Source organism: Calonectris borealis, chromosome 7 (assembly GCF_964195595.1).
Source record: "Calonectris borealis chromosome 7, bCalBor7.hap1.2, whole genome shotgun sequence".
Classification (NCBI taxonomy): Eukaryota; Metazoa; Chordata; class Aves; order Procellariiformes; family Procellariidae; genus Calonectris; species Calonectris borealis.
The window spans coordinates 30,283,117-30,310,267 of record NC_134318.1 but is presented as its reverse complement, the minus strand read 5'-3'; the positions used below and the strand labels follow the sequence as shown (position 1 = coordinate 30,310,267).

The 27,151-nt window shown below is 43.7% G+C and overlaps 1 protein-coding gene across 2 annotated transcripts in view; it reads left to right on the top strand.

Annotated features, from left to right (window-relative positions):
* SH3PXD2A (SH3 and PX domains 2A) overlaps positions 1 to 27,151 on the top strand; it is a 267,687-nt gene that overhangs the window by 226,193 nt on the left and 14,343 nt on the right. Inside the window, exons 2-3 of one of the 2 annotated variants that reach the window (XM_075154980.1) lie at positions 10,775 to 10,888; positions 15,481 to 15,564. In XM_075154980.1, the coding sequence (XP_075011081.1) occupies positions 10,775 to 10,888; positions 15,481 to 15,564 (198 nt within the window). The remainder of the gene's footprint in view (positions 1 to 10,774; positions 10,889 to 15,480; positions 15,565 to 27,151) is intronic. The other variant, XM_075154979.1, reaches the window with a different exon arrangement.

Sequence of the window (27,151 nt, the reverse complement as noted above, 5' to 3'; positions counted from 1 at the left end):
TCTTTGAGGCTCAGCTCCCGGGGTCACTGCAGAAACACGGCTTGAATGGAGCTCAGGAGAAAAGCGATGAAGCGGTGTCGGAGGGAGAGCAGAGCATTCGGTTTGGCTTACATCAGTATTTGTGATAACTTACCATCTGGGCTACAATCTTGCCAGATCTAGCTAATAAATAGAGCTGGACAGAAGTTGTGTTTGGACGGCAGAGCTTCAAGGAACAGCCAGGATATGGAAATGGCAATTTGTGAGATGGTTATCCCGAGCGGTGCTGCTCTGCACACTGTGCTGGGCACCGGCAAACTGAGGTGTCTCTGTTCCTTTAGCAGGAGTATTGTGGTTCAGAAGGATCCCATAAAAGCTGTTTGTAAAAGGCAGCGTCTTTAATCTGGTGACTCATTGTGCTTCAGACTGAAGTAATATCATTGTTTGGTTGCTTTATCCTCTGATTTCTGCTGGATATAGTATAGCCTTTGTTCATTGCTTCAAGCTCTTATCCAGTGTTCTCTGTTCTGTCCTGAGATAACCGAAGTCTGCCTCAGAGGTGGCAGATGTATTTTTGACTGAAATATGGGATTCCTGGATGATTTTGACTCCAGTACCTGCAGTACTGTTTGGTACTCTGCTAGGATTGTTCCATAGAGTCTCTTTTTCCTGGTTCTGTGTGGTTTTGAGGATTTCCCAGTAAGCAACTGCCACCACATTCTCTACAGACTTCAGAATAAGAAATTAAAACAAAAGACTTTTGTCAATCTGTGCAGGAAGTAAATATTGGCTATTCTCTGCTGCTTGTGAAGGCTGTTTCCTATCAGCTGGGGCTAGGGGTCTGTAACTTTTTTTAAACCACTAGGAAGTAATTTGTAATCTTTGGACAAGATTACTATGAGGCCCATTTGAAAGCTTATTCATGTTTTCCTAAAGAAAGCTTGGACACAAAATGTGTTTGCTTTAAGATTAAGTCCTGTGAATGTAAAGGAAATTACTTGTGAGCTTGACTGTTGCACCCTGTTGGCTGACCACAGAAAACACACAACCCCACAACTGGTAATGACTAATAGAGAGTCTCCGTTGGCTCCTGGGGCTAAGCTCCCCATGCCCCGTGGGGCAGAAATACATCTGTGTGCATGCCTTTACTGTAATCAATTGTTCGTGGCTCTAGAAAATCTGCTGCAGAAGCTGGCTGCGCTGGCGTGGCCTTTCTGAAGACGGTGGGTTACTCGTCTGCTGCCACGGGCTGGGTTTGCCCACCTGACTTCTGTGTATTCTGTGCTGTGTTCTGGAGTCCTCTATCATGCCCCAGCAAACCCACTTGTGGTTGGGAGCTCTTGTAAATTATTGATTTATTTAAACATGGTGCCTACAGTATCATTTTGGCAGGTTCATTAAAACCTCGGATCTATAGATTTCAACCTTTAAATGATGGGCTGCTGGAGAGGAGGTGGGGGGACAGGCTTTAAGAAGAGTGGGAGATGGATTTATTGTTTAACTTTCCTACTTGAGCTACATCTTCCTAACAGTAGAAACACTAAAGAAGATATAGGACAGAACTTCTTTTGGAAGTAGAAGATTAAAGACTCTGGGCGGTAATCAAACATGGAGGAAGGAAAGTGCCCCATGAACTTACATGATCAGGGAAGCTGTACTGAAAGACATTAGCAGCAGTCAGTATCCTCGCTGGTCAACTTCTGGGACCTACCGAAGTAAAGAAAACTTTGGGGGAAGGGAAAGAAGAAAGGAAGATACTGTCCAGTACCACTTGTTACCGATAGAGACTTAATGCACAACTTATTATACTGGCTTTTAAGTCTGTGTGCCCTCTAGCCATCTTAACTTGCCTTGTGGTTACTAAAATCACAAAGACTTCATCTTTGAAGGGTGCATGTAAATCTATCACTTTCCAAGAGAAAAAAAGACTGCAAGAAAAGGTGAAAATTGATATATAGTGTGACCAGAACTTGAGGGCAGTCAGGGAATCCTGTTTCCAAGCAGATCAGATGAAAAAAGGAAAATCTGTGATCAGTAAATAGGTATTTTCTGTAATAACTGAATCGGTACTGTGGGTTGGGTGGCAGGACCACGTTGGCCAGTATACTAATGCAAGTGTAACCTCTTGAAAGCCACTGGGCTATGGGTGGACCTTGTTTTACTCCAATTACTATACAGTACTCAGCATTCACAGGCTAGCAGCTGCAGCCAGGCTGCTTGCACAATATAGTTTGCCCACCTAAAGATAGCTTTGTTCCTTGTAGTGATTGATGAGATATTTCCTCTGAGTAAAGCACTCCCTCTTAGTTCTTTTGTTCCTATACTGAACAAAGACTGTGAGCCGCAAACATGTTGGGCTATGTGGAATGCAGCTCACATTGCACAGACAGTTTCATCATTAGGTGTTCTTGAAATCAAGTAAAGCAGGAAGGGAAAGATTATTTTAAATTTATTTTTAGAAGGCATTAGGATGTTTGAGCCTTGGCAAACCTTTTTTTGCAACTTCTTGGGTGCTGACTGGCCTGTAGAACCAGCTGACTTCATTGCTTTGTGGATCCCCTAATTTCAGTGGTCTGGGGATGCTGGCCAACACCTTGGGCATGTTGGCTGTGTGCATTTTGGAGTTGGCCATGGGCAGGCTTATGAAGTGGTGTTTTCCTCTCCTCCTGTCTTGGGGAGCCCCTAAACTGTCAAGTTTAGGGGAAGCTGGTGACCTGGAGTGTGATGGGACTTGATCTGGGATTTACAGGCAATGTCCAAGACTTTTCCATAGCTGTTAATGTAATAGGTGGTGCATTTACTCCCTTGCTTTAAGAACACAACTTGTATAATTTGTACTGGATTATATGATGGCTTTGTGGATGTACATGCCAATTCTTGAAAACGTGTTTGGCAGATTCTTTCATTCCAGCTGTGTCAATACATAAATGCGAGGTCCTTTTTTCAAACAGGGAGGGGAAGCCCCTGGGTAACAATTGGGCCATAGCAAATAGCTGCTGATACAGCACTTGGAGTTTGTAACTATCAGTTTGTATTACCAGAACCAAAGATAAACTGTGTGCTTTACTTAAACAACTCCCCCCCACACACACACACACACACATATACACACATACACACACATTTACACAAGAAGTCACAACTGTAATAAGAGATAAATATAAATATTTTGCCAAATGTGTATCTTTGGAAGGCTTGTCACCTACTAGCTTATAAGATTTGAACAACTACAGTAATGCGGTATTTCCTCGTTGTCTAATACTCTGAATATCCATCGTCTCTACTAGTGATGTAACCCATAAAGTATTAGAACTGAGTTGTATATTATCCAGTTTTCTCCTTTCCCATGAACTTTTCCCATGTTCCGAACACTTCTACTTTTTCCAGAAGTACGAGGAAACGTGGTTCCAATCCCAGTAGAAGACTAGGGGAATATGTATTTGAATGCAGAGGTCAGGGTGTGAATTTCCACATATATATGTGTGTGTTTGTGCATATAATGTGATGTGAAACCAATCCAAGCAAGCTAAATGTTTAAGCCAGAATCTGAGATGCACTTTGGGACTCTCTATCGAGCACTTGTGTACACACCTAGTCAGCTGCTTTTGGTCCTGGAAAAACCTGTGTGGCGGCAATAACTAGGATATTTATTCACATGTAGTGAGTGGGCCCTCTGTGCCAGCCAGCTCTGCAACCATAGGAACTGGAGTACAGCAACAGCTGAGAATTCTCCATCTACCAACACCACAAGATTAGTAGTAGAGGTGGAGGAAGAAGAAAGACTGAAAGGATTAGGAGAGCAAATCCATAACCATATAGACTTGAAACAACTAGCTACCTTAATAGCCAGTCACTGCAGGAAAGAACTCTGTTCTCTCCCTCATACGTTACAGCACCCAAACTCTGGGATTCATTTCTATTTTCCTTGAACTCAGTAACACCTAAAGCAATGCAAGGAGTGTAATTCCCTGTGCTGCTGCTGAGTCCTAAGCATTTGCAGTTACTATCAAATATTGGAGGAGAACAGCAAACTCTGGTCTCAGCTCCTGGCCTTTTGTTCCAATTTTTAGCTCCATAAGGCACAGTGCTGGTCTGTTAATAGCCAAAAAATAGTATCAACAGAGTCCAGCCTTCCAGAAGTCCCTACCTCCTGCTCCTCATCTTTTCCCTAACCTCAGGAATACTTCTCAAGTGTTGTTTCTCTCACCAAATTGAGCAAAAACTGCTGTACTCCTATAAGAACACAAGTCAGCTTTCAGACCCTCCCTAAGGAGGAAAAGAAAAGTGTTTCCAGGGGCACTCCATGTGTGCTTTGGGTTGTCAGGGTTCCTAAGTGATGCTCTTAAGGTTAGGTTCCTATTAGTTAGCTGAACGCTGTAAATTCTAGTAAATTTTAGTTGAACGCTGGAGCAAGGCACAGGAGTGTGCAGCCTCTCTTCCTGCCTTCTTCGATGTGTTCTCTCTTCACTAAATAATAAAACTATTACTCTGGTTTAAATATTGAGGGTAGCTTGCTGGGCACAATGTAGCCTGTGACTGTGTGACTGCTGTTGAACAGCAGTCAGGTGTGTGGTTTCTAAGGTATGTCCTGTCAGGTGTTGTGACATATTTGGTACCAGGAGCAAAATGTTTGCTTATTACATTTTGAATCTTAATTATTTTCTTTGAGAAGAGAAGCTCATGTTCCTTTTGTTTTTTAAAAAGGCAGAGTTTCTGTGTTTGTAATTCATCATTCAGCTTTTAATGCTATGGTAGAAAACCTGTTTCATAACCCATATAGAAGCTCTAATTTCCCATGCTGGGCTACCAGGAAAGGAGTGACAGGCGTGATCCTTTTTCCTCTTTTTCTCTCACGTGAGAAACCTAACAACTCTGCCTCATCACACTGCTGTGGAGCTCTTGGGGTATTTCATCAGCAAATTTAAAAACCTCTTGGAGTTAAGCAGTAACTTGGGGTGGTGGGTTTTATTCCTGAATTCCTAAAGAAGTACTCGGTACCTAGAGTGCAACCACAGTAGTTGCAAACAAGATAACAACCTTCACTCTTGACACTGAGAGCAGTCGAGCAGAGACATTTGGGGTTGCAACACTGTGCAAAATGAGGCTCCTGTGGAAAGTGGGGTTGCCCATGCGAATCATGCTCCTAGCGTGTAGCTCTAGGATGTGAACTGGCTGGAAGGGTCACAACACATGGCTGAGCTGGAATCCTAATGTGTGGCCCAATCTGCTTTGGGTATGGCACATACAGGGCTGTGAACCTGTGCTGTGGATCTTAATTGTGTTCAAGTAGGATGTCTGCCACAAGCACATCTTTCTTCCTTCAGCATGTCTTTGTTTGAGCCCCACTTCCATCTTTAAAATAAGACAAACATTGCTTCGTGGTTGAGTGGTGGCTGCAGTGAAGTCTGCAGTGCACACAGGCTGGGAAAAATTATGTGTTTAAAGATGAAAGCTGCCTTTAATATTTCACTAACTTTAATAATTCATCCTGAGGACGACAGCTTTATTCTGCTGTGCAGTGACTCACACATAGACTTCTGTACCCCAAACTATAGTCAGCTCCGTGCTAGAAAGACCTCTTGCATATATCTCCATATTTAAAAGAAAGATGCCTCTTCTGTGAATCGTAAAGACGAAATGCTCAGAAATCGGACACTGGCCTTCATATGAATTCAATGCTTTCAACCCAGTGCCTTTGCCAAGTGTGTGGGACTGAAGGAGCCTTTTACAGAGAGCAGAGCCAGCATGTACGGTGATCGTGTCTAACAGTGTACGGATACTGCAGTGAATTTTTAGGAAGTGGGTGTGAGAACATGCTTACTGCAGAAAATCCCTCTTGCAAAATGCTGCTTCTGGTGCCTTTATATCTCTGCTTCTGCATATTCTTTGGAGGTCTGTCTGAGGCAATTACGACTGACTTCCCTATGTGTATCAAATATACATGTACTGTGTGGGAAGAGCTCTAGAGGGGTGGAAAAAGCAAGCACCTTCATCTGCACAGCAATACTCTTACCTTAGCTGTTTTTTAATGAAGCAGATCACATCTCTGAAGGAAAGTAATCAGCTGTTGGCACAAAAAGGTCTGTGTGCCAGATCTGGAAGTGACCTGATTGCATCTAGTATGACTTTGTAGGACAATTTAAGTTGCTGGATCAAAAAAACCCTCAAGAGATAGTTCCAAGGCAGAAGGACTTAAAAGGGAGCAGCTCTCTGAAGCCCAAAGAGCACATGTCAAATGTACCAGACTGCTAGTTGAGTGGGCTTTTTCCAAGACTCTTGAGAAGCGGAGTGTTGTTTAAGTATTTGTTTAGAAGAATGTATAGTCCACTCATGCAGGAGAGATTCCCATTCCCTTTTACAGTTGCTATCCTTCTTGTTTACTTTAGTTAAGCTCATAAATTGACAATCAAAGTCTACAGAGAAATTAGTGGCTGAGGGGAGAATTAGAAACCAATGTTCAGCATGATCGTGCAATTTTTTTTTTTTTTAAAGTGATTTGTAGCATCTTATGATTAGGCCAACTTCAACAGCAATAGCTAATTTTCCTGTTGGTGTGGAGAAAGGGACAGTATTGAAGCATGGATGGGTGAAGACACATGTAAACAAAAGCAAAACTTGCATAAAAGAGAGTTCTTTAACTATTTTCTAGTAGTTTCCTATAGTGTGGGTTGTGGATAACGCAAAAACACTTTTGCTTTTTTTAAAGCCTTTTGGGGAGAGGACTAGGAGTACAATTAAAAGCAAGAACATGATTTTTAGAATCAAAGTATTTTTGTCATTTATTCATTCTCCAGTGTGACCAATCTGTTTTGCAGTCATCATCTTGCTGTGTGTATGTATGCATGGCAAGTGGAACCTTTCATCTCTCGGTAACTGTTGTAGCTTGATGCTGAAAATGCCTGAGAGTTATCAGAGCCTAGATGGACTCTGTGAGTACAGAGACATCTTAGCTATTGCAGCTAGGGATGCTGACAGATGCCAACCAAAGGGTCAACATACGTGGGGAGAAAATTGCACTCCTACCATAAAAATTCATATTCTTGGATTAGTATTAAGGCAGGATTTGGAGTGATCAGCAAAGCTCAAGCTGAGCTTGGTCTGGGCACAGTGGCTACGACTCCCTGTGTGCCTTCTGTGAGGCTCAAACTCCCTTTGAATCCTCATCAGGGATGAGGCCTGATGAATCTCAGTCTAGACATCCATGCCACATCAGCTTTGGAGTTGCGTTTTGATGCCTGAGAGATAGGGGTATCTGTAAGGGTTAACTCAAGATGTAAAACACTGCCTAATTTTTACAGATGGTGTGAGTGCAAGAGCGAACCTCAGACTGGCTTGGCAGTGCACAGAGATAACTTTACATAATTCCCTGCAGATGTTGCTGCAGAATGGTTTTAATAATGAATTGTGAAGTTGAGCTCAACTCCAGCATAGAGGGAGAACTCAAAATAAATGCAATGTTTTGTTCTGTGTTTCAAAAGCAAGTTTTCTAACAACATTTCTGTCATGCTCTGGGTTGGGAAAGATGGCAGGGGAGGGGACAAGAGACAGTTTGTGCCATTATAGCCCTGACTTTCTGCAAATAAAGGCCAATCTGGCTAATTTGTGTGCAAACCATGAACCTGGAAGGGGGAGGGGTTGGGAAAGGGTGGTGGGACCAAATGGCAGCTGCCCAATTGCTTCTAATGAGGGGATGGTGCAGAGCAAGTACTTCATGATCAACTGGGCAGAGTTCTGCAGTTTGTGGCTGTCATGTATGGACTGCGTTGTGGAACTTGTCTGCGCTTCAGCCATTTTCTGCTAGGAGTCTGTCAATTCTTGCACTATGCTGTAATTTCCTTTCTGTAGGGTTATGGCTTAGATGTGCCATCATAATTCAGATTTTGCCTCATAAGGAGTGAGCTGCCTCTGCAATGTCTGCTCGGCCACTCCTAGACCTTGTACGTCTTGCTTGTGAGCATCCGTTTTTGACTTCTCTGCTGCCGGGAGGTGCCTCTGGAAGTTTCTCAGGCTTCTCAGTTGTTCAGTCTGTTTAAGTAAAACATAATCTTTTCTGTGGATATGCTATTCCAACGAGCTGCATGAAAGCCTTACTTTTGTCCTTCTGAGAAGCAAGCTCGAAATGAGAGAAGAGAATTTCAGAGCCGGGGCTGGCTGTCTCTGAACCTGGACAGAGGCTGCTGATTTCTTAGTAGTTGCGGAGGTTTCTTGTTCATACTTTATCCTTGCACATAGCTTATAAAGGAAATCTTCAGAAAGAAATTATAACTTTCATGAGCTCTATGGCAATTAGGAGCTTTAATCTTAGTGATGGCTTGAAAAATCAAAGCAGCTTAAAACCTCACTTAGACTGTTGCATGCTCTGTCTGCACGTTGCAATGGATTTGGTTGAGTTACTTGATTGTGACTTGACCTCCAACTGGTACGGGGGAGCCTGTTCATAAGATCAGTGGAGTCGTGAGGTCTCCCTGCCGAGGCCTTTCAGGGGCTGGGAATGGCAGTGGGGAGGCACAGTGATATGGGGGAGGCATGTGTATGCATGGCCAGGCATGGGGGTGAGGGGCTGTCTTTTAGCAGGGAGCCCTGTTTAGGTGGATGGAGGCTCAGCTGCCCTACGGCCCCAAGCACAAGACCTTAACTCAGCTCCGAGGCCACGATGCAGCTCAGTGAGCCAAACCAGAGGAGCCGTATTGCGAAATGAGCTAGCACACAGCGTCAAGGCTGTGTGATCCAGCCCTCCAAAGACGGTTTTACCATGGTTTGAATTTGGCCCAAGCACACATTTTAAGTGTAGGCAAGTCCTTTTTGTGCAATTGTGTTTAATTTCTTTCTGAGGAAGAGTTTACATAAATTACTCCAATCTAATTGATATCAGCTGAAAGCCAGCTTCTGACATTTTGTGCCTAATTATAAGTGTATGTTAAACTGTGTTTGCTACCCATGTCAATACGTTACTAGTAAAATAAGGAACAACCATGAAGATGTGTTTTTGAAACGGTCTGGCAGATCCTGCGTGTTCGCTGCTGTGGGCTTCGTGGCAGGAGAATCCACCTCCTGCTGAGGAGGAATAACTAAATTTAAACTTTCCAACCATGAGCCTTGTGAAGCAAAGTTTCCAAACCTCTGCTGGGCCAGAAAATGGAAAGCCATGTCTGAGTTTTGAGAATAAATAAATAGAGCTACCTAGCAGCTGTGCGGTGGCGAGTGAGGGGTTTGTTGCTTGGGGCACATTGTCTGCCTGCTGCAGGCCCCAGGGAGGAAAGCGAGGGTTTGTAACCACTGTCCTCTGGTAAAATCTTCTGTGACAGCATTTGGAACAAACTTTGGGAACTTTGGGTGACTTTTAGCATGAACGCTTGAGCATTGTTTCAGTAGGTTTCTTTTTTTTTTTTTTATTTTCTTTAGAGAAAGTTGCATGTTGCATGGCGGCAGAGCCTAGTGAAGCCTCCCTTCCCCTGGCTGGGCCCAGGGCTGCGGCCTCCTGGCTGCGGGAGGGCTGCGTGGCCATCACACAAGTCCGGGCTCTGCCTCACCGTAAATTAACTAGTTTTTGCGCTCTGTCTATTTACAAACCAAGCTGGCTTGTCCCTGCCTTTGCTCATTGCAGGCAGACTTGGAAGTCTCCTGTGAAATTTGTTGGGTTTATGACAGCCATTAAAGTCTGTAAACTGTTTGGAGGTGCATGTACAGAAATAGGTGTTTTTTCCGCTCCCTTTGGGGAGGCTGAAAGACTGGTGTTGAACAATAGTTTGCATTGTCCTGACAAAGGAACTTGCATTTTTGGAGGAGACTAGGGGACTATAGAAAACAAGAGAAATCGTTTACCTGCTTGGCTTTTTGTTGTCCTGTATCTTAACCCTGACCTTACCTGAATGGAGCAGAATCTAAGTTGGGCTCGTATCTGAGAGCAACAAGCTCTTGGGTGAGTGAGTCTACATCAAAACCAGTGGAATTCAATAAATCAATGTAGCCAAGCAAGAAAAGAGGCAAGAACAGTTACGGTTGGGATGTGTTTAACCTGAAGATGGCTCACCTATAATTTTATTCATCCATCCATGGATGTGACCTAAAGGTTATATCCATATAGTTGGTGAATACTTAACATTTTTGTAGATAGTGGTAGAAACTTGGATGTTCAGGTGGGAAGGCAAATAACTGGTGCTTATGGCCCGAAGTCAAATTTCAGTTAGCTTTTCTCTCTTATTTCTGTTGCGTGCAGTACTTTCCAGCTTCCCGGGGCATTGAATTCAGGTCATGTTTGTTAAATGCCAGCTGTCATGACAAGAGCTCTAGAAGCACTTACTATTTTGTATCCTGTTCTGAAATCTGTGTCCTTCTACTAAAGTCTTTCCTATTTCCATCTTTTGACTTCTGTGATACCTCATATTAGGATTTGGGCAATGTTTGTGCTACTTCCCATAAGTTTACATACACATATATACACATCCAAGGTGTTTTGATACTGTAATGTACATCTTGCAAGACTTGCTTTGAGAAAATGAATTGAAGAACTCAAATCAGAGTTGTCATGGATAAACTTCAGGTTTCTTAAAATAAACTGATGTTTGCTCCATTGCAACCTTTTTTGCATGAGGCCTGCCTGCACACTTGTTCACCACTGTGAGAGTATCTGATAGAAATGGTATAATAGGACTGAACACTCTCTCCTTCTAGGAGGCTGTAGAATAACTCAAACTTGTCCTGAAGCTGCTGACTCTGGGCCGCCTTCTCAGTAGCATCTTGCTATTCTTGTTCCTCTTAATGTTGACTGAGCAACTTCTTTTGCTTCTTTTTGTAGGTTGGTGGTTTGTGAGCACAGCAGAGGAGCAGGGCTGGGTCCCTGCTACGTACCTGGAATCCCAAAATGGAACCAGAGATGACTCTGACATCAACACATCCAAACTTGGGGAAGGTATGGAAAGCTTTTTGTTCTCAAGGGGAAACTCGTATTCGCTTGCTTTATGCTTTTCCCCCCATAGGAAAACTTCAAAAACTCTTGCTGCCACTTGTGGCTGTTAATCCAGTGCAGTAACCTCTTCTCCCATCTTGTATCAGTAAATAAATTGTCACAGAAGAAATTGAAATACAATGTCTGTAATCCCTTTGTGACCAGCTTGGGCTGTCAGTGTGACAAAAGGTTCAAAAGCTGAAATGATGCTCATTTTAATACCCCTAAAAAGCATACAAACAACTTATGTGCAAGTCCAAGCAGTATGTTCTGGTACAGGTCTTGGACTCTCATATCTGTGGAAGGAAAGAACTTGCATGGCTTGTTTGCAGAAATCATACAAGTGAGAGCTTTTAATTGGAAGAAGATGCTTGTTAGAGCCACAGGCCATTAAAAGGAGTGAGATTTAACTTTAATCGTTGCTCCTCATTACAATTTGCTTCTCATTACAATTATTTTTTCTTTTAATTAATCCTTGAAACTAGTTTCACTGCTGTTTTCTGTGGTCTATGATTGTGTGGAAAGGTAATTTTATTTGGTGTGGTCTCATTCTGTTAAAACTGAGATGCCATTTGTCATGTATATGTATTTAGCTGTGCTGTTTTTTGGCTAAGGATGCTTAATTCAGGTTCCAGAAATGGAATAGTACAACCTCACATGTTCCTCTGTTCCATTATGAAAGACTAACCACATCTTAATGGACTTCTCATGTAGCAACTGTGTACAAAGGACACTTTTATTATGATTTGCTCCATTCTAATGAATCTCTTGCTAAATTTCTAGGTGCTCTTGACGTGACACTTATGTAAAACGTATGTGGAAACTCAGCTGACCTTTCCTTAGCACAGGCAGGAGGCTTAGAGATGTGTTGGGGTGACCATCTGTCCATTAAGATAGCACACAGGCAAAACATAACTTTGTGCTGGGCCCCAAGGGTGACATCTGTGGCTTATTGAAATCTTTGGCGCTCTAACTCGTTTTTCCCTGCTCAAAGCTACCCATATCCTGGGTCACTTAGGGTTTAGAGACAGACTGGATGTAGACTGGTAGGCTGGGAACCAGCCTGGTATGATGCAACATCTTAGCGGATGCAAAGGCAGTTAGTAAAGTGTCCCTGTTAGTTAAGAACAAAAACTTACTGCTCTTTTCTGGAAGAGTTGAAGAATGCTTTGTCTGTTGGTCTGTAACTTCCTCCCTTTTCCTGACCCTTAAATATGGTGCATGCTTGACAGCCTTATTGCTTAAACTGCTTTTATTTCAAGCTCTCCTCTGCCTTTCATGTTGCCCTCGGGAGCGTACTCTGCACAGGGCTATTGCCACACAGCAGTCTTTCCTGGGAAATGGAAAATCCATCAAACGTTCCTTATCTTTTTCCTCTTGGTCCCCTTTAATCCATTACACTGCTCTCCTCAGCTATGGTTAGCAGTCGTGCTCCCTGCCTTACTCCAAATCCAGATATGCTGAAACCTGAGACTGTTCTTCCCTTTCTGTTCAGTTCCATCTCAGTGACAAATCTAATTGCATTACCTCTACAGCTGCTTTGATGTGCCCCATTTTTCGCTTGCTTTTCAGTAAATTTGTTTTATGTTATTAACCACATAAGCTGAGATGACTTTTGTTCTTTGTTTTTCCCCCCTCCAGTTCTTCTTTACTTGGGCTACTCTTCTCCTAATAGTTATTCCATAAGAGAGGAAAGAACAACTCAGATTCACTCTCTTTAAAGAAAAGTGTATAAAAGTGAACATACTTACACAGAAAACTTGCCAACTCTCTCTCAGTAGGCAGGAGAAAGGGGCTCCAATATAACTGAGGAGGAACGCACTTTAAGTGGATTAAGTGCCCTAGCCCCTGGATTTAGAGTTCACACAAGTTTCAGAGTGACTCCTGGAGACGCTGACTTCCTGCAACTGTGCAATCTGTGCTCTGCCTACTTTGAAAGGGTAGAAACACTAATGCAGGCAGCTTTCTGTATCAGCCTCTTGGCCCTCTCCATTTGCAGCGAGCCTGGAACAAGTCCACAAGTCAGGCAGACCCAGAGGTCTGCTCTGCTGTGGCAGGCCCTTGTAAAGATAAGGAGGTGCTGAATGCGACTTACTGCTATGTAGAGGCAGCATTATTAGTAATATTTCTGTGTGTCTCTGTTTAAATAGTCTGTTCCCTGAGAAAGACAACAGTATTTCCTCCCTGCATCTGAGCCTGCACAACATCTTTTGTCAGGATGAGGACAGACAGTTGACTGCTACCTGGGCCTGTGTTTAGACCAACACCATCTTACAAGGCTTGGAAAACATTCAGAAAGCAATCTAAAGAAACATTAGCAGCCACAGGAGCTGTTAAAGTAAACATCTTAAAATGGTCTCTGGAAGGGTTTAGACACTTGTTGATAAATAACCTTTCTGGTGACTAACTGTGGCATGACCAACCAAGTCCAAGTCTGGGATCAAATGGCAAAATTCAGTATTGTTGAGGAGGAAAAAACCTGACTCAATACAAAAGCATCATTGTGATATAAAAGGGCTATCGCTGGGGATAGTCATATGTTGTGAGGAGGACACGGTGTGGTGCATCTATGTGACCCACTGTGTTCAAGGGGTGCTCCTGGATGGCTGAATCCTCCAAACTCCCAGTGCGAGCAAGGAGCTGTGGGTGACTGCTCTGTGTGGACACCTGAAGCAAATTTCTACCCCTTCCACACTCCTCCTTCCTGCAAGCCTTTAGGTTCAACATCTTTAATTTCCTCCCTTCTTGTATAGAAATCTCCTAATGTAGCCAGCCTTACTGTGAATTTAGCTTTAGCTTCTCTCTCTGCTATAATCTGTATGTCTAGCGAGGTATCCTGTGTTGCCTCTTGTGTCCGTGTGTATAACTAGCAGTCTAATGCCCTGTTGATTTGGAGAAATGCACCAGGTTAAACCAATTGGTAAGAAAAACACTAGCAGTAAGGAGTGAAGACAGCTCATCTTCTGTGCCACCATGGGCTTCCAAAAGGATCACTGATTTCCATTAGCCAAAACCACGGCAATCTATAAACTTGAAATCTAGCCCCTCTGAAAATTTTTGGTTGTTCTTTGACCCACATGGGATCAAAGGGGAGGTACAGAGTACCACAAATTAGACATTGTGTGTGTTCAACACCACTCACCACACCTCCACTTAGGGTGACTAGGGAAGGTTTAGGCCTTAGAGCAAAGGAGAAATTGAGGAGAGTGAGCTGGGTGCAGAAGTCTGATCTAAGCCCCTACCAGATATAAAGGGCAAAAAGGTAAAAGCCACTCTTTGGGGAAGTTACTAAATTTTTTTACTTGTTCAGCTAATCATTCCCCAATCAAATAATTTTGCTGTGCCTGATTGTCTACAGAACATAGTTCTAGAAGACAATGGTGTCTGCTCTCATGAGTATAAGGGCATATTCCCCAAATGAGTGCATATAAGCAGAATTGCGTGATTATTAGTGATGTGATATCAGAGTTTATGAACAGCTTCCCAGCATCACTAGCAAAATGGTGTTTGCACCCTAGCGATAGCTGAAGTGTAATATTTTGCATTGCTTTGTGGCAGCACCAAGCACCCTTGCAGTATTTGCCAGACTAGCGTGGAAGCCCTTGAATGGAAAGAGGGAAGTGTTCGTGTTTCTGTGCCAGTCCAATGGCTCCTGTGTCGTTCACACTTTCACAAGCAGAAGGAACTGAGTACAGTTCTACGTACGCAATCCAGAAAAAAAGTGGTGTCCTCTGTGCACAGCTGCTCTCAGAATTCTGTTTCCATAGGTGTCTTGTCTTGTTTATATTTTAAGCATAAATTATTGTTTCAGTGTGTCACTAATTCTCAGTTCTGGCTTGTTAGCTTCTTGAGCCTGCTCCATAATTGCAAGGTTAAGTTTTTCCTTACATTTGTAATCAGTATATTAAAAGTTAGGATCATGAGAATTAGCAATCAGTATATTAAAAGTTAGGATCATGAGAATTAGCTGTGGCAGCAATTTTGAGTCATGTTTTGCAAGCAAGGAGACATCAGACATTTTTCACTTGGGTTCTGTTCCTGAGTGCTGCTGTTACAAGTGAACTCACATAAGGGAAGGTGAGGTGTTTTTTTTTCCTGGATTTTGTTTATAGTGTGATAGTTTGCTTAGAGAGGGTTAGAGCCCTGTTGGGTCTGATGTCATATGCAATAGACCGAATTCTCCAAAGATCATGCAGTCTAACTAGGAGATGCAACAGCAATGATGTTGATCTGTCCTGCTACTGCAGCCTCCTTGGACAAGTTGTCTTCAGTTGTGCAGCTTGTTTTGGGGGGTGTGTATGGTTTTGTTTGGGTTTTTTAAGGAAAGCCAATAGCAAGGGTGGCAATTTGTGACAGTTCTAGGTGTTTCATGTTGCTCAGGCTCAAGAAGCTAACTTGTTCCACTCTACTATATAAACTAAAACAAAATGTCTGCATCACACCTAACCCATTCCTGCTAACAAGACCAGTGCTTGTAAATGCCATGTTTTGTTTTTATTCCTCACCCTCCCATCATTTTTTTTTTTTTTTATGTTTCCATCCATGTTCCAAACTAGTTTCTAAGCGACGCAAGGCTCACCTGAGACGCCTGGACCGGCGATGGACGCTAGGCGGGATAGTCAACAGGCAGCACAGTCGAGGTGAATTAATAGCTTCCTATGGCACCAGCCCCTAAGGGTGCACCAAAAGCCATGCTGCAGATTCGGCTGTTGTGCGCCGGAGTCTGCATATTTGGCACTCCGGTAGAGGGAGGCTGAAGCCCCAGAATTCAGATGTGGATTTCGTACATGACAGCTTGAGAGTATCTTGGAGCCAGGGTTAGGCACCCCAAGAGCTGGAGGCTAATAACGAAGGGTAACTCTGCAGTCTGACTCCTCGTGCTGCTTGGGGAAACTCACATCTGTTGTGTTTTAACTTCGGGCATATTCGTACTCAGTCTTTCCTACCTCAGTAAGGACAAGTGATACTTTCAGGGCTGTTAAAAAGAGAAGAATGCCAAAAAGCCATGGTCAAAGATGTGCGCACTGGAAAAGCGCTTGGTGTGGAAAGATGAGAATCATTCCAGTTTCGGTCCCCTCTCTTGCTTGCAAGCAGTGCTTGGTACTAAAGGCAGACTTCCTCAGAACTTTTGGGAGCTTTTGGTGTCAGGTCTAAGTGTTTAAAACACCACCAGTAGTATTTTTTTTTTTTTAAGCTTTGCTGGTCTGACAGGGAGCATGGCAGGGTCGGGGGGAACACCTTGTGTTCTGAAGCTGCATTTGGGTAAAGTCTGAGGAATCTTCCAAACCAATCATTTCTCCAGTGTATGTGAATCATCTTTCCCAGAGTAAAGGTACCCCTTTTTATCCCCTTCTCGCAAGATTGTCCAGATGTGGTGTTCGTTGCACTTTAAGAAGGAAGGAGGTGGGGGGGAGCACCGTTTGCACCTCTGTGTAACTTTCAGACAACCTTACTGAGGGGATAGAACCAAATGTAAGCACAAGAGAAGCTTCCCAGTTGAGGAGAAGGTGCCTTTTCCTACTAAGGAGAGAATGTACTTTCAAAGTAGCAAATTTATCTTCTCCTGGATTTGGTGGTGGTTCGATGTGCAGACTCGTGTGTGTCAAGCACATCCAACTTTTCAGTGACCTTTTACCTTTGCCTCAAAGTATTATTGAGGAAACCAAAATAACAAGAGGGGTGTTCTTACTGTAGCTTGACCCTGCAGCAACCAGAACTACCCCCAGAAGGCAAGGTCTTGCTTCTCAGCCACCAGATAGACTCTGAAGACACCAAAAAAAAACCCCAGAAGCACACATGCTGGCTTGTGAAAAAGAACTTGTGCTTATTTCTGTACCCCAAGAGTTTAGGAGCTGCTTATTTTGCATTGTCAAACTTTGCCAGATACTTCCTGGCAATTTAACTGGGAGAATTTCTGGGAATCAGTTTTCTAAAGAATTTGTTTACTAGTTTAAACAAATACATCCTTCCATATTTATACAATATTGCAAACAAAGATCCATAAAATACTAAGACTGCATGATCAGTCCCTTAGCGTAGTCAATTGATAAGACTCAAGGACCTAAGTAGCATTCCCAGGTTTTCCCTCTTGCACTGCTACGCCCACCGTCTCCAGACCTCCCATCTGGCCAGTGTCACAGTGCCTTCCCTGGCAGTCTTCCCCACCACAGGCTCCCCTAGTCTCTTCTGTCCCTGCCTTTTTCTTGCTCCATAACAGTTTCTTCCCTATTAGGCCCAAGCAACGCTGGGGTTTTGAGTGTGTTGGAGAATATGTGCTTTATCTCAAATTCAATCTCAGCACTTGAACTTGGCACAAACAGCAGCATCTCAAGGTTTGGGGCACCCTCCATGGCTGAGCCGCTTCTATAAGCTCTCTCTGATGCATTTCAACCACAGCTAGCCAGGCTGGCTAAAAATAAGCTGTTTAATGTCATCTGAAAGTGTAGGTTAGGGAGCTCTTACAGGAGCAGGCTGATTGGAAGTAAAGAAAGTGATTTGAGTACTCAGGGGGCAGGTTGGAGACAGTGGCTTCATCATCTGGCATAGCTGCCGCCTGTACAGACATCTAGCCCTTCCAAACTGCAGTTGTTGAATGTGTGAGTCTCTCTGGGTGTCCAGCCCCTGCTCTCTAATAGATCACAGTTTATGTGAGGTCAAGAGAGATTCTTTCTCCCTTCTTTCCCTCCCATCTCAGCCCAAAAGACTTCTAACAAGGCCAAATTTGGGTGGGTTTGCACAGAAATGACAGAACGCATGAAGCGTACACACGCACCCCCCTGCCAACCTTCAAGTCTGCGCTCCAAAGCACAGAAGAACTAGGGCTGCTCAAACAGGAGGTTGCCAGAATTGTTCAACGCAGGCAAAACAGTTTCCCCTCCCCCATTTGGCCTCTTTCTTGGAAATAAATTCAATTAAACATTTTGGCTGAAATTCTTCCCACCCAGTGATATTCTGCTTGAGATAGTTCCTGCTGTTGGAAGGGTTAGCTCCGAAAGTTCACTGGAGTTTAAAAGCAAGCCGTAAAGGATGCTTCCCTTTACATTTATGCTTGGGTACCACTAATAAGCAGTTTTACTGACTAGGTCTATGATAGAACCACTTAAAAGCCAGAACTGAAGAAATTAAGCATTGTTTCTGAAGGCCAGGATTTTCTAAGTGACTTGGATATTAAAAATACTGCAAAAGCCTGAGTGCAGAAGGGAAGGGTGTCTGCTTTCCTGTTACAGACTGCCTAATGGGGGAGAATTATCAGGGGTAACATATGGCTTATTTATTTCTATCCTTTCCAAAGCCATATGAAGAGGCTAAGCATCCCTGAACTTCAGATATTTGGGAGCAATGTTACCAAGTCTGTGAATAAGAAACATGAAAGACAAATTATTGAATATCATGGTAGTGCTCCTTTTTTAAAGCTGAAAAAAAATCTGCAAAGAGAACAGCTGTAGTCTGTTTTTACAAAGAGAAACAGATGACATTTGTTGCTGAACTTTTCCCTTTAAAATGGTCTGTGGTGTGCCCAGATCTAAGAGATTACATTGGTTTATGTTTCTTACGTAGCTGCAGAGCTTGGTGGTTTTTTTTTTAAAAAATGTTAAATGTTTTTAAATGTGGTACATTTTCTAAACTTTTGTCTATACTTTACGAAACTCCAATAATACAAATATGGATTGTGAAGAGAAGCGTGAACGTTTGTAGCTCAGTCCTGGCACTTGTTAGACCTGCAAGCTGCAGTGTTCACGTTCTCTTGTACCGGCTGAAATGCTAATTCTACATATGCATTTATTTGGAACTTCCCCTAGAAGAGGGCTTAGGATTGTTTACAGGCTAATTTCATGAGAAGTCATTTGTGCTATTACACTTTGATTGGGAAAAGTGGGAGTTTACATGCCTGTTTTATATGCCAGGTATTTCAAAAGTTGTTGCTGCTTTGGTTTTGTGCCCAACACTTTCAACTGAAGCTGTTACAATGCAGGAAAGTACTTTAAAGTTATTCATATCAACAATATAGTGACATATGGGCTGAATTTCTGCCAAATGAGCCTATTATTTAAGAGTAGCTGCTAGTACAAGAAATAAGCTATTCAATGAAAGAGTTAAAGTTAGAACTTGGAAACTATAGGTCTTCCTACTACTTGCCTAACTTGGGCAGAAAGGGAGCTTGATGGGAAGAGATGTATGGGTTGTAGAAGGAAGGCAGCTGCATAACCCAGTGGTCTTGATACTTGAACCCCATCTTGAGTTGGTCTTGATACTTGAACTCCATCTCCTAGCCTAGGTGGGTCATTCTGCAGCCAGTTTTCTAGCTGTGGAAAGAGCCCTCGATCAGTACTGGTAATCCAGGCTGGCTGGTGTGCTCATGCACTCTTACTCTTTCCAGCATCCTACCAGAGCCGCTTTGCCCTCTTCAGCAGCTCCTTCATTACTCACAGGACTTCTCCCTTTGTTTTCACTCTTTTTCCCTGCTTGTCCTTGATGCTGGTGAAATGTTTGTCACTCGCAGCACAAGGCTGCTTTGCCATGCTAAATCAAACCAGCACAGAGCAGCTTCAGACTTAGTTTGTTATTTCTTTTCTTCTTCTTTTTTTTTTTTTTGCCTCCTCTGTGCTCCAAGGAAAGTAGTAAATGTTTATTGCCCCTTGCTGGTTGAAGAAAGAGCATGTGCAATACAGAACTGTTTAGAAGAAATGTCATAACTGTTATTTTCTATCTGTTGGCATGAGGTTTTCTGTTTTTTTTTTTTTTTTTAAAAAAAAAAAATAGGGAGACAGAGGGACAAAGGCTGAAGAGCTCCTGTCTGCAGATGAACACATTTGATAACTGTGGACAGTTATTTTCTCTGCTGAATATTTAGACAAATAAAACAAAGTCCATGTTGAATTAATGCATCGCTTTCTGGAACAGCAAGACTTTTTCCAGAAGCAGGTCTGACAAAGGGGGGGTGGAGCGGAGGAGTGGGGGAGGGCAAGCGCAGACTGCTGACTGAGGGGAAAGTATTTTGAAAGAAAATTCTTCTGTGGTTTGGAAGATGTAGGGTTGAGGCTGTTGCATTTTGCTGAGAAATCGTTAATTGGCTAATTTCTATCCCAATTCCCCCCTATTCCCACCCCTACCAGCATTTCAAACAAGGATGGGGTCACAGAAAGTTGGGGGCATGTACAAACACCAGCTGAGCAAAGGAAATTACTCCCGTACTTGGTTGGCTCCTGAAGTGCTGCAGATAACTTCCACACTTATTTATGGAGGCAGAAAAGAGCAAACTTACAAAATATAGGTGAAGGAGAGGTATGCAAAACAGGGCGCTTAGAACTTGGAAGCAGAAACGTATGAGTGCTGGCCATTTGCCTGGGAGAGATGAGACTGATTATGCAGGGCTGGAAATGTGCATGGTATTTCAGCTGCTTAAAGGCAAGGTTCCTGTCCCAAGGAGTTTACAGCCTAAACAAAGAGACCGAGATCTGCGCATCAAAGGAGCCTGGGCAAGTGGCAATCTGGCATGCATCTTATTACGACCAAAAGGTTTATCACAGTGGAAAGTGATATTTATTTGGTATTTTTAAAAGCTTTTAGAGAAGGACTAAAACTAAGCTTGTTTGGCAAGGCAGGAAGACAGAGTAGGTAAGGCTTATTTTAGGAAGGATTTGAGAGTTTCAGGTTATTTGATACCACGGAGGAGGCAGCCTGCTCGGGTTGATGAGGCATCATAAGAAAGGCATGGGACTGAGTGGGAAAAGATGAAAGGATTTGGAGGAGTGGGAAATCCAAAGGGAACATGTGAGAGTGTGTAGTAGGATATTAAAGCAAGGCATACAGCACACAGGCTTGAAAATTCAAGATGGGACAACTGAATTGGGTGTACACTTGGTAGGAGTCTGGCTGAAGTACCAGAGTGCTGCTGTGCCAAGAGCCTTGGGCAAGAACGGCATGATGAAAGTCTGGGAAGGGAGCAAAGGAGGCTGTAGTTGCTGTGCAAAAGAGGTTGAAGGGCCAGATCTGGGCTCTAGTGGTGAGGAGCAGCAGTGATAGAGATATTTTGAAGATATTGGGGAAGGGAACAGTTACCTTGGTGATAGACTAGGAGGAATCTGAAACAACCAGTGCCAAGGGAATTGGGAAGATTGAATAAAGAAGATTTGGAAAGCGCTACTGAAGCTTTACGTTACAACTCGAGCAGTAAAACTGTAGGTCTGCTTTACTTGACCTGACAGTAAGTATAAATCCAGACAGCCAGAGGAGGGACCGAGTTGCCTTCTCAAGACACCTCATAACTTTAATGTGTAGTATGTGTGTGCACGAGCGCACGTGTAAAATCTGAAATTCTGGTTTGACAGATGGGATTGGAGGAGCCTCACGGGCTGTCAAGTTCAGTGACTTGCTCTGTCAGACAACTAGGTACAGTTTCTTCAGGAACGGATGGAGCTTCATCTTAGCTGTTTTGAGGTTTTTCCTGTGGGAGAGGTGTCTTAGCAGGTCACGTGATATGGAAAATGCCATGCCCAATGCCTAAAAATTTTTCGAGATTCCCCTTTTACTAGTAGACAGAAATGCAGCAGGTGAAACAAAAGAAAACCTGTTTGGGTATATGGCTGATTAAAGGGAATGTGGTGTGATGGGATGGACACGTCTGCTGGCTCTTTATTACAAGGAAGAAACACAAAGCACCGTTGACATGGTCTGCCGTTATCAAAAATAAATGTTATTGGCATTAAGTCCTCCTAAACTTTAACAAGTTAAATGTAGCATCCCTAGATTTCTGCAACCAGTAAGTAGTAGCATAGCCATTGAACAGGCTGGGCGAGATGGAAGAAGTATTTCAGTCCCCACTACACTGTGGCTGCAAAGGTGACCTTTTACTACTTGAGCATTGCTAAGGTGCCTACAGGTAATCTTGCTCTGTTGTAAATCATACGATGGTTTAAGAGCTGTATTATAAATCCTATTTATGCAAAAAGTTGCACTTTACTAAGTTCCGTCTTAAAATAGGTGAGAGAAGATGTGTGGGCACTCTGAAATCGTCCTAGCCTGGGTTTAGATCAAGTTTCATATGGGTTGCCTTGACTCTGTTTCCAGTGGTCTCAGAAATAGGCCTCAAAATTAAGTGAAGCTGTGTTGAAACTGGCCTGGCTTTGTACAGAGAAGTTTTACACAGAGTTTGTGGTGCCACCACTAAAAGAACCAGTCTTACCTTTCCCAGCATCTTCCCTTCTCCTTTACACTCATGCAGATATGCAGTGAACCAAACCAGGCTTAGGGTTATATTAACTTTTCCTTGGTCAGGTTGGCTTCAAGTCCATCTCACAGCAGAGTCATGAACTGTGCAAGGAGAGGTGGCGGGTACAAGGCAGGATGAAGGAAGGAGAAGGGAGCGGTCTCAGCTGCTGCAGCACTAGGCATGCATTCATAAATTGTGTTTTTAAAGCAGCTTTTTAGTTTTAAAGCTATTGCTATTTATGTATAGGAAAGGCTCAGCTTGGCAGACCACTGTTACGTTGCTGGAGGGGATGCAAAATGGTTGCGTGGATGGTTTGGCATTTTTTTTTCTCCTAACAGCCATGGAAGGGCATTATACGTCTGTGGCTTGTGAAGGAGTGACCCATAACTCTCAAATACCACTGGCTTCCTTGTACCTGGTCCGCTGAAAATAGCGTGGTTGCGTACATCTGTACAAACCACATACTATACATAATTATAATGCAGGGCATTGCACAGCTCAAATGCTTTGTCCTGTATATATGCACACCTCTCAGCTGGACTGCAGCAACCTCTGCTATGCTTGCTGGGGGAAAATCTCAGTTGCTAGAAAAAGCCCGCTCTGTAGTATTGTGGGCTGTTAGAAGGACATGGGAACTGTCCTCAACAACCCCAGGCAACGCTACAGGCTTGGGGAAGAGTGGCTGGAAAGCTGCCCGCAGGAAAAGGACCTGGGGGTGCTGATTGACAGCCAGCTGAACATGAGCCGGCAGTGTGCTCAGGTGGCCAAGAAGGCCAACGGCATCCTGGCCTGTATTAGGAATAGTGTGGCCAGCAGGAGCAGGGAAGTGATCGTGCCCCTGTACTCGTCACTGGTGAGGCTGCACCTCAAATCCTGTGTTCAGTTTTGGGCCCCTCACTACAAGAAGGACATGGAGGTGCTGGAGCGTGTCCAGAGGAGGGCAACGAAGCTGGTGAAGGGCCTGGAGCACAAGTCTTATGAGGAACGGCTGAGGGAACTGGGACTGTTTAGCCTGGAGAAGAGGAGGCTGAGGGGAGACCTCATCGTGCTCTACAACTACCTGAAAGGAGGTTGTAGCGAGGTGGGTGTTGGTCTCTTCTCCCAAGTAACAAGCGATAGGACGAGAGGAAATGGCCTCAAGTTGCGCCAAGGGAGGTTTAGATTGGACATTAGGAGAAATGTCTTTACTGAAAGAGTGGTCAGGCCTTGGAACAGGCTGCCCAGGGAAGTGGTTAAGTCACCATCCCTGGAAGTATTTAAAAGACGTGTAGATGAGGCCCTTAGGGACATGGTTTAGCGGGCATGGTGTGTTGGGTTGATGGTTGGACATGATGATCTTAGAGGTCTTTTCCAACCTGCATGATTCTATGATTCTGTGATTCTATGATGCTCTGCTGTCCACACTGTTTTCCCAGTGATCCACCAGGATCTGTCTCTAAATTTTGGCCCTAAGCCTCTACTGTCTGTCTTTGGGAGACTTTAGGTAGAACCAGAGTTAAAGAGAAGCCTGCCTTTCTTTGGGGAGGAGAAAAGGAAGGAGGAGAAGGATTGATACGGAAGTGAGGTTTTGGAATAACTAGTGGACTGAGTGCTGGACTGCCAGGGTGTCTGGGAGGGCTAGGCAGAGCGCAGCTACAAGTGGGTGATGTGAGTTGGGTAGTCCGAACAGTGCAGAAATTCTTGTTGTGCATGTTTGAAATAGTGTCTGTGTCCAGGGAGGGGAGAGAATGACACATACTAATCCTTTCCTTCCAAGTGAAGTGGGTTGCAGTCGGATAATGCATGATGTGACAGACTTGTATCGTAGCTCTTTGCCAAACAGGCTTTGCTTCTTTATGCATACTTGTTCGGATTTACTAGTGCAGCTGAATTTCCAGCAGAGGTACCTCTTTCAGTTCAGCTGGGGAAGGTGTCTTTGACCTGCAAATTAGAAGTAAAGAAATATAAGTGAAGTTGTCTAATTGAGCTATTAACAGATCTCTGGGTGTCACACATTAAGAACAGAGGTGTCTTTGTGCCATTTTCCGTAGATCTTGAAGGGGAGTAGGACTCTCATCCCATTATTTCCAAAGTGCAGTGTTTTAGCTTTGTAGTGTATAGTAATGTTTATTCTGCCCACTTGACCTCAATGGTGAAGTTGATGTAATGGAAGCCGCAGCTGGGGAATACAAATTATACTTTTGTTTGCATTTTTTTGCTGGTAATTGTTAAGTCAAAACTTAATGAATCAAAAATTAAACACTTTTGTATTCTCTGTATATCTGGGCATACAACTTTGGTAGGTCTGAGATGGTTCACTGACTTGTGTTTTATACCATTGCCTGTTATAGTATCTGAATGAAACCAGCATGATATTTCAGATTTGTCAGTGTAATTCAGAGCACTGTCTTTCTACTGGCTGATGCTCTGCTGATTCTCTCGTGAAACCATTCAGCTGTGCTAAGTCTTTCTAGTAACCTTATGTATCATTCATGAAGTGTCAAATATCTTCTCTTAAAGACTTTTGAATAGTAATCTGATATGTTGAATGCTACATCAAGCCTCTTAAGTGACATATCCACTGAAAGCTCCTCCTTCAGCAAATCTTGATTTATACAAAACATCCACTGGCTAGAGATAGTCTTTGCGAAGCAAAACAGAATTACACTTTGGTTGCAAGAGGGCCCATATCACCAGAATACTTTTTAGGTTACAAACCTCATGTATGTTTGTGGTATCCCCTGCACCACTGAAAGAAACCAAACGTCTAGTCTTGGAAATGGCTGTAATTTTTGCTGTGAAAGTGCTTTGCAAGGGGAAACTGTAATGGTGGCTTCCTGGTTTTGATCTGTAGGCTTAAAAATAGAACTGCTAAACAAAAAAATTGTAGGACCCTCTTTTCTAAGTGAATTTTTAACACTGTTTTGGTTGTCTTGCTTTATGGAAGAAGTTTTTTTTCTCTCTTCCCTTCCTACTTTCATTTAGTCTCTTTTTCCCCTCCCTCTGTGTAGGGAGGAATCCCTGAAGGCTCTCTTCTCAAAGAGCGGTAGTCTTGAGTTGAAAGCCACATGACTGAAGATCTAAGCAACAGAGGTGCTCATGAATAGCCTAAAACAGTGGCAGCTCAGAAAAGCCCACCAGTCTCACCTGTGCATTCCAGTGTCTCAATACTTGGACAGGGCCCCATCCTCCTTAGCACTGAGTGTGTTAGTTTCTAGAGCTGGCCAGTGTCTCTGGTCATTCAGAGCCACTGATGGGCAGTATCGAGTGTGGTGTGTGCAAGGCGGCAAGGTGAGAGCAGCAACACACAAAGCAGTAATCTCAGTACTGGGGGCAGAGTGCTGCTCAAGAGCAGTCTTTCTCCTCAGTAAACCCGAGCAATGGTGAAAAGCTCAGGAAAGAGGCTGAAGCTCTCTCAGCTGGGGATGTGGCTTCTCCATGCAGCTGGCAGCCGCTTTTTCAACGCGCCACCTCAACAGCACAGTCAGTCCTTCCTGGCCTGTTTCATCCAGAATGAGAGAAGTTGGAGGATATCTCTGCTATTCTGCCTTACCTTGAAACTAACTGGAAGGGAAGTCCAGGAGTCAGTGGCTGGGAGGAAGGCAGTAATGAACAGGTAGAGCAGTGATGTGTGCCCACATGCATAGCTGCAGGCCCAGAAGTTGTGTTTGCAGAAGTTGCTGGCTATTGTAGTAGCTTGCATGGATCTGTTGTCCTTTTTCCTGGCAAGCCACTCATCTATATTTGGAATGGAGAGAGTGGGTTTGTGTGGGGGAGAAAGGGATCTAATGTTTGGAAGGTGATTGCATCCTAGTTTGCAAAGGACCCTCACCTCAAACTTTGATTTCCCTTGAAGGATTAGACTCAGAAACACTGTTGGGTTTGATGGGTGACCACTGTCTCAATTCCTCGCACAGGAGAAGTCCTGCTGGAGCAGGAGTTTGGAAAGCTGTGTCGAAATCCAGGAGTGAGCACCTCACTCATGGCCTCCTACCCTGTCCTCTGCAGAAGGAGAAAGGTCACATCCCTAAAGAGTGAAACCACTCTGCCCAGCAAGAGGAGCTGAATAGCTGCCTTTAGCTGCAGCAGGGACTGCTGTTTATGTGGAGGAAAAATAAGATAGAGAAACTTCTGTTGTAGCTGTAGTGGCAAGGGTGAACTCTGATAGCCTGGGTTATAAAGCAGCTTTGGTATGGGAGAGAGACAAAGCAGGGCCTTCTTCCAACACCCAGCCAACACGTGGCTTCGCTCTTTATTGCTGTCCTAGAAACATCCCTGGAAGTGTCTGAAGCAATGTGTATCTGGACAGTGCTGCAGCTCTGTGCACCTGAACTTTCCCTTGGCCCCCTCCTCTCAGGGACAAGATCTAGCTGCCCAGGCATCCTCTGCAATTCAGTTTAGTGCTTGGGGCTTTGCACGCAGTGGAAACTGGGCATGTAACTCCTTCAGCAGCAGTCATTTGAAATAGAGGAAAAATTAGTCCGCCTTTACTGCACAGAGCAGAAACCCAGCTAGGAAAACTGTCCTGTGACTTTGAAGCCGGGTTTCATTAGCCAGGTTTCGTTTGTCAGGCCCCATCTTGTAGTAGAGTATTTCTGTGGGGAAGCTGTCATATCCTGATGGTGCTAATTACAAACTAGCTGGAATTCCTTACCAGTGATAAAACAGCTAAAGCAGCTCTCCTAGGGGAGAGCAGGAGAGAGTATTTTCCTCTTGGAGGCAAAGGTTTTGACAGGATTTACCCCACCAGTATTAGAAGGATCCAAATGTGACCTGTCGAGGGAAGTTGACTTCAGAGATGTAGCTTTGCTGAGTTTTCTGCCATCAGATGCTCTGCCAACATTTTTTTCCCCTTTCTGAGGTATTATTTCTTACTTTGTCTCAGTAAGGTTTGGGGGTGGGTTTTTGGGGGTTTTGGTTTTTTTTGGGGGGGGGGGAGGTTGGGTTTTTTTTTTAATTTTCCATGCTTCGCCCAGAAACAAAATGCAGTTGAGCCACAAAACCAAACAGATGGTTGGGTCTGCTTCACTCTCTCCAAA